The following is an 8,134-nucleotide window of genomic DNA, read 5'->3' as shown; positions in this document are numbered from 1 at the left end:
ATCTAACATAACGGGTTTTTTGAAATCCAATTTGCACCAAAACTTTCGAGGTATTTAAAATATAATAGAACTACTTTTATAAATTCTCTTAGATTATGTATAAAACCATCTAAGCGAATAATTCGTATGTATGTATGTACAACTCACCTTTTAATTCATATGCAATAGAATTAAAAATGTACGATTTTATAAATAATTTAAAAAATTGATATATTATTTTAAATATATTAACAAAAGAAAATTGAAAGATTTACGCCAAATATGCAATGCACAATTATTAAAAATAACCAATTTTATGTAAGTTCATACCTTGTAATAGTAAGATTAAAAAAAGTCTAGAATTAATCGGAAATATAAGCCATGGGATCTTATTCCAAATATAAATTAATAAATAAACCAATTTCATCTACTATTAGAATAGAGTCTCTCGTATTATATCTATTGGTTCATGAATCTAAGTTATTAACGAAGTGTTGTTATTACAAAACGCGATAACTATATAATTATGTAATATGTAATAATATTACGATAATATTCTTAACCATTACCTTGAAAATAATAAATAATATTATTTTAGTTGAATTGTTTTGATAGATTAAATTTAAAAATATAATAATTTATTTTATATTTGCAAAGGAGGGATTTATAAAAGATAAAAGTCTTTAAATAAAACTTATTTTTCTTGGATGTATATCTTTAATCTCTTGAATAATCATATAATTGAATATTTAACAACGATTCATATAACTCTGTTTAATGAGATGCAAAGAATAAATAAATTAATTCTAAAATAAAATTTTATGTATAAAAAACATCGACCAATTTTAAAGTAGAAAAAGAAACTATTTTAGTATTAAAAATTGGGGCGATTCCCATACTAATCTTTAATAATTTTTATTCGATCAATCAATCCTATCAATCAATCAATCAATCTAATTACACAAAAACATAATACTTCTAAATATTATCAAAAAATAAATTTAAAAACCAGTAAAGAAATAAAAAACTTTATTTCTAAACATCTTGAAATTTTTAATCCTTTATTTAATTTACAACAAATTTCATGTTTCTTTAAAGTTCATTAATAATTAATTTAACTAAATTTTTACTTTCATTAATTCACAAACAATATAATTTACGCTCATTACTTTCCTTCATTTATTTATTTCATTTATTTAGTTATTATTGTGTAAATTTCAATTTACAAGTTACAAGTTATAATCATTTTGATAAAACATTATTTTACTGATATATAAATATAATATAATGACTGAATTAATTCCAGATTCAATATCTAAAAACAATCCAACAATTTCAACACCTACTTCTTTTATTAATAAACCAAGACCAATGAGTTTATATACAACACCACCATTAGATTTTTCATCTATTGATAATGATGAAGATGAAGATGAAGATTATAATTATAAAGAAGAATTTGATATATCTCGTAAATTGCATTCAATAGATGATCATAAATCTTTTCAATTTTCATTTACTCCTCCAAGTTCAATAAATTCAACAAAAGATAAAATAGAAGAACAATCACAAACACCAAATAAAAATTCAAAAGATAATGCAGCATCAATATTTTTCACACCTGAAAAATCAAAGAATTTAAACAATAATAAAAGTACAAAATATCTACAACCTCCACAACCTTTGAAAAATCAATCATCATCATCACCAAATTCATCAAAAGGTTTATTATCACCATCAAAATTTTTTAAAAAATTTTCATTAAAATTAAAGAATTATTCAAGTTCAAATGTTGATAGGAACGTCACAACTAATTCTACAACTAATTCAGCTAAATCATCACCTAAATTAAAATCAAAATCAAATAACTCAACTCCCTCAGTAATGCGAGAATCTAAAAATGAACCAAAACAAAAAGAACAAAATAAACTAGAACAACCAGAAATTAAAAGTCCATCATTATTCTCCACATCAAGATTATCATCACCTTCTTTGAGATATAGTAAAAGTTTCAAAAGATTTAGTAGATATGAGAATAGTGAAAAAGAAGAAAAAGCAGAAAAAATTGATACAGCAGATACAGAAGTCAAAGAAAAAAAACTACATAAACGTCGTTCATTAATTATACCAAGACATATTGAACAACCACAACAACAACCACAATCACCAGCTTCAAAACAAGAAAAACTAGCTTCGCCAATGAGACCACAAAAACCGACTTTAAATTTACAACATCATACTTCAGAATCAGATATTTTAATAACCAAAACGAACTTACTATCATCTCCAAGAACTCCAACAAACGCTGGATTTTCTCAAATTTCTAATTCTCCAAAATTTCCAAAATCTCCAAAAACTCCTAAATCATCAAGATCTGAATTTTATAATGCTTCATTACAAAAAGAAGAAATATGTAATACAGTTATATCATTTAGTGGTTATTCAATTAAAGAAAATCAAAATGATGATATACTTGTATCTTCAACTACTACAAATACAAATTCTCCAATTTCAATGAATTATGATACTACTCTAGATTCATTTGATTCTTATGTCCCAAACCAAATAACGCGTCATAAACAATTACAACCATCACCTCAGGAAACAGAAGAAATACAAGGAAAACAAGAAAAAGAACATAAACGATTACCATCATCAACTAATCAATCAAGAAGAAATTCATACGTTCCAAATACTCAAGATCCAATCTTAAAAATCAAAATATTTTTAGATCATTCAAACAACACTAATCAACCATTAAAAATTCATCAATTAGATTATATATCAATAAAATTAAGAAAAGATAAATTAAAAAATATAAATGAATTAATTAATGTTATAATTTTTAAAATTATGAATAAAAATAAAATTATAAATTTAAATAACATCAAGTTGAGTATAATATTTTTAAATGAAGATAATCAAAGTGATGGTAATGGTAAAAATTTAAATCCAATAATTTTAAAAAATTCTGTTAAAAATTTTAAAAATTCAAGTAATAATGAAATTTGTTTTAATAATGATGAACTTTTATTAGATTATGTTCAATTGAAAAAAAAAATTTATATTAGAGCTCAATTTTAATAAAGGGATTTAGGGAAGATTTGGGTCACATACATATTTTCAATTCTTCATTTACTTAGGTTATTTATAAGGATCTTACTGTACGCTTACTTCACTTTATTCATCAATCATTGAATTCAATCCGTAGTTTCCACAATACTCTTAATCTTTAATTATATCACTCTTATCTTAATTAAGTATTTTGGTCCGATATTCTTGGATAGGTCGAGCTGGCTTAAATTCAGTGATTTTGTACGAGATACGCCCACAAAAAAAATTATACTTTTATCTGGAGTATAGTACGAGGCAGTGTTAAATTATTCTTAAAAGTTAGGTTATGAGAAAAAATCTAATTGTATATTTCAGAATAATATTTTTTAACTTGATTGTAAGAAATTGATGTAGAAAAGGGATTATTCTGAAACTGTTAGACTTACCAAATAAAGATTTAAAGATATAATTTTATAGTTTTAGATTATAAAGAATACGATTGTGTTATTCAATTTAAACGATGATAATAATCTATTTTATTTTTAGAACAACTATTAGATGTATTTTTTTTTAGTTCGAGAACACGTAGAAATTAATATTTTTTATATTTTTTTTTCTTCAACATAGATCTTGAAAAAAAATTGAAAAATTTATATTTAGTTTATAAAATAATTTCAAAAACTCGTTTTTTTACCAATCGCTCAATAAACTCAATTGTACATTTATTAAGTCAATTGATTTTAACTAAAAGAAAGGAGAAACACTACTACAAAGATGTTAGAGTCAGTTTCTTTTATTAAAACACCAAGAGCAAAACCTACACCACCTGCAACAAATGAATCAGGAGTTTTAACTTCTGAATCTCCAACAATTCATAATGCTCCATTACCAGCTGATGGACCAGGTTCAACATCATTCTCAAATACTATATTATTTTCAATAATGTCATTAATTCCAGGTTATATTACATATAAATTAGGATTTGGTTTTAAAGTTTGGTTATTTTTTTTTATAATTTTAGCTATACCTATTTTAATGGTTTATTGGACAATTATGTCAACTTTTAGTCCAAGAATTAATGAAAAAGTTAAATATCCAAATAGACCAATTTCTTATTATTTAGAATATCATACTCCAGAATTAAAAGCAAAATATCAAGATTCAAATAATGGTAAAGGTAAAAAAATTCCAATTGAAACTTTTCAAGAATTATTTTTTAATGGTAAAGTAAGTTTTAAAGGTGATGCATTAGATGTAATGGAATATAAACATGATTGGGCTAATTTTAAATTTACAATGGGATTATTTAGATTTTTTTTATTAGAAATGATTCCTGAAGTTATTTTCCATTCAAAATCTCAAGATGAAGAACAAGTTAGAGATCATTATGATCGTGGTGATGATTTTTATACTTGGTTTTTAGGTCCAAGAATGATTTATACATCTGGTGTTATTAGTGATCCATCAAGAGAAGAAACTTTAGAAGAATTACAAGATAATAAATTAAAAGTTATGGCTGAAAAAATTGATTTAAAACCTGGTGAATATGTATTAGATATTGGATGTGGTTGGGGTACTTGGGCTACTTATGCTTCTACTCAATATGATGCAAAAGTAACTGGTGTCACTTTAGGTAAAAATCAATGTAAATGGGGTAATCAATTATTAAAAGAATATGGTATATCATCAAATCAAAGTAAAATTGTATGTTGTGATTATAGAGATTCTCCATCAAGTGATAAACCTAATGGATTATATGATAAAATTACATCTGTTGAAATGGCTGAACATGTTGGTATTAGAAAATTAACTTCATATATGGAACAATGTAGAGATTTATTAGATGATGATGGATTATTTTTTTTACAATATTCAGGATTAAGAAAAAATTGGCAATATGAAGATTTAGAATGGGGATTATTCATGAATAAATATATTTTCCCTGGAGCAGATGCTTCAACTCCATTAAGTTTTGTATCATCATGTATGGAATCAGTTGGATTTGAAATTGTAAGTGTTGATAATATTGGTGTACATTATTCTGCAACTTTATGGAGATGGTATAGAAATTGGTTAGGTAATAAAGATAAAGTTGTTAATAAATATGGTATTAAATGGTATAGAATTTGGGAATTTTTTTTAAGTTCATCAGTTGTTGCTAGTAGAAATGGTACTGCTACTTGTTATCAATTTGTTTTAAGAAAAAATATTAATAGTTATAGAAGAATTGATTATGTATTGAAACAACAAGGTTTACAAGGTGCTATTAAAGGTAATGGTCACGAAAATAGTAAGTGGGCAAAAGAAGTTGTAAATTTATATGAAGGTTTATAGGTTTTATTTATTGTAATAATAATACAAAAGTACTTTGTAAATAAATTTATGTCAATAATTTGTCTTCCTCAATACAAAAATTTGGATCATATGACTCAAACTTTAAAAATAAGACACAAATAAATTGTCAAATTTTCCAAACTACTTCTATTAAAATATAATAATAATTTTTAATCAAATGTAGTAGTCCGATAATTGGGTTTTATCAAAATACTTAATTTCTGAAATTAAAAATAGAGCGGTTATTTTAAATTTTGAAATATTATTTTACAATTTAAAAAAAGACCGTTAAAAAAGAAACAATAAACAAGATAGTAACATGATTCAAAAATTTATTGTATGATTTTTAATTTTTAAACGTTGTTGTTGATTAAATGGAAATTTTCCTCGGTTTAGTTAAAAAAAAAAAATATTATTTGAAATAAAAAAATATAATCCCGACAATTTACTTATTATTATTTTTTAAATCAATAAAATTTTGACAGGTGACTTCGATCCGATTCTTGACTTCGTGGCTCATTGACAACCTTCATCTACTTTGCTTTAATTCTATATGACCCAAATACATTCAATTGAATACTATTTTGGTTAGAAGAATTGAGCTTCATAAGAATACTTAAATATTTCTTTTACCTTTTGAAAATCGGAATATAAAATTAAATGTCCGCTACTTATTACCCAATGTTTATCAGAGTCAATTGCCGCTTTGAAACATAATTTTTTTGACTTGGAATTTTTATTTTTTTAGTTCCACTGATGCGAAATTCATGAAAATTTATTTTATTTTGTAACGCTTTAAATAAAATAATTTGTTCATAGTAATATTGAGAATCCGGGGTAATATTCTGTTTAAATTAATACTATAATTGGTAGCAAATAACTAATATATTAATAGACCCGATTACATAATTAATTAATTTAGTTTAACTTTATCACATTCTAATTTTTAAATTTTTCAAGGATCTTGTCGAATAAATTTTAATATTTATTTAAATATTTAATCAATTGCTTTTCTACTTAATTTTTTTTTTTTTAAATTCATAGTTAATCATATCAATTTACTTTTTTAATAAATTCTTAATTAACATCATATATTCATAATTTTTGAAAAATGTCATCACCATTTCCAACTGTAGCTGAAAAAATTAAAGGTGTTCAAATTTTAGGACCAATTCCTGATAATGCAAAACATATTTTTTCACAAGAAGCTTTAGCATTTGTTGCAACTTTACATAGAGGTTTTGAAAATAAAAGACAAGAATTATTATTAAATAGAAAAAAAGAACAAGAATTAAGAGATCAAGGTAAATTACCAAATTTTTTACCAGAAACTCAATATATTAGAGATGATAAAACTTGGACTGGTCCTCCTTTAGCTCCAGGATTAATTGATAGAAGATGTGAAATTACTGGTCCAACTGATAGAAAAATGGTTATTAATGCATTAAATTCAAATGTTGCTACTTATATGGCTGATTTTGAAGATTCTTTAACTCCTGCTTGGAAAAATTTAGTTGATGGTCAAGTTAATTTATATGATGGTGTTAGAAGAAATTTAAAATTTGAAACAAATGGTAAAAAATATGAATTAAATTTATCAAAAGATAGACATATTCCAACTTTAATTGTTAGACCAAGAGGTTGGCATTTAACTGAAAAACATGTATTAGTTGATGGTACTCCAGTTTCAGGTGGTATATTTGATTTTGGTATTTATTTTTTTAATAATGCAAAAGAAACTTTAGCAAGAGGTTTTGGACCATATTTTTATTTACCAAAAATGGAACATCATTTAGAAGCTAAATTATGGAATGATATTTTTAATTATTCTCAAGATTATATTGGTTTACCAAGAGGTACAATTAGAGGTTCAGTATTAATTGAAACTATTCCTGCAGTTTTCCAAATGGATGAAATTATTTATCAATTAAGAGAACATTCTGCTGGTTTAAATTGTGGTAGATGGGATTATATTTTCTCATATATTAAATGTTTAAGAAATCATCCAGAATTTGTTTTACCTGATAGATCACAAATTACAATGTCAGCTCCATTTATGTCTGCATATGTTAAATTATTAGTTCATACTACTCATAGTAGAAAAGTTCATGCATTAGGTGGTATGGCTGCTCAAATTCCAATAAAGGAAGATCAAGAAAGAAATAGAAAAGCTTTGGAAAATGTTACAAAAGATAAATTAAGAGAAGTTACTTTAGGTTGTGATTCTTGTTGGGTTGCTCATCCTGCATTAGTACCAGTTGTATTAAAAGTTTTTAATGAACATATGAAAGGTCCAAATCAAATTGATTTACCACCAAAAGAACCTTTTAAACCAATTACCCAAAGAGATTTATTAGCTCCATTTGTACCAGGTGGTGTTATTACTGAAGCTGGTATTAGAGCTAATATTATTATTGGTATTTCATATATTGAAGCATGGTTAAGAAATGTTGGTTGTGTCCCAATTAATTATCTTATGGAAGATGCTGCAACTGCAGAAGTTTCAAGAACTCAAATTTGGCAATGGGTTACTCATGGTGCTCATACAAACACTGGTAAATTAATTTCAAAAGATTATGTTAAACAATTATTAGATGAAGAATATAAAAATTTATTACAAAATGCAAAACCAGGTAATAAATTTAAACAAGCTTTTACTTATTTTGCTCCAGAAGCTCTTGGTGAAAAATATTCAGATTTCGTAACTACTTTAATTTATGATGATGTTACAACTATTGGAAGATCAATTCCAGGTGAAAAATTATAA

The 8,134-nt window shown here is 24.7% G+C and overlaps 3 protein-coding genes across 3 annotated transcripts; all 3 read left to right on the top strand. All coding sequences in view use genetic code 12, as the record gives it.

Annotated features, from left to right (window-relative positions):
• Positions 1 to 1,266: 1,266 nt before the first annotated feature.
• On the top strand, positions 1,267 to 3,063 carry KGF54_004086 (uncharacterized protein; the record flags this gene model as incomplete). Its single annotated transcript, XM_051764746.1, has 1 exon — positions 1,267 to 3,063. One exon carries the CDS (start codon positions 1,267 to 1,269, stop codon positions 3,061 to 3,063), a length of 1,797 nt encoding a protein of 598 aa, XP_051618128.1.
• Positions 3,064 to 3,807: 744 nt separating this feature from the next.
• MTS1 (Mts1p) lies at positions 3,808 to 5,367 on the top strand (the record flags this gene model as incomplete). The annotated part of the gene is made up of 1 exon (XM_051764745.1): positions 3,808 to 5,367. The coding sequence occupies one exon, from the start codon at positions 3,808 to 3,810 to the stop codon at positions 5,365 to 5,367; it is 1,560 nt and encodes a 519-aa protein (XP_051618127.1).
• Positions 5,368 to 6,478: 1,111 nt separating this feature from the next.
• MLS1 (malate synthase) lies at positions 6,479 to 8,134 on the top strand (the record flags this gene model as incomplete). Its single annotated transcript, XM_051764744.1, has 1 exon — positions 6,479 to 8,134. The coding sequence occupies one exon, from the start codon at positions 6,479 to 6,481 to the stop codon at positions 8,132 to 8,134; it is 1,656 nt and encodes a 551-aa protein (XP_051618126.1).

Source organism: Candida jiufengensis, assembly GCF_024610255.1.
Source record: "Candida jiufengensis strain CBS 10846 chromosome Unknown scaffold1, whole genome shotgun sequence".
NCBI classification, from domain to species: Eukaryota; Fungi; Ascomycota; class Pichiomycetes; order Serinales; family Debaryomycetaceae; genus Lodderomyces; species Lodderomyces jiufengensis.
The sequence above is the reverse complement of the archived record's forward strand: the minus strand, read 5'-3'. Positions and strand labels throughout refer to the sequence as shown.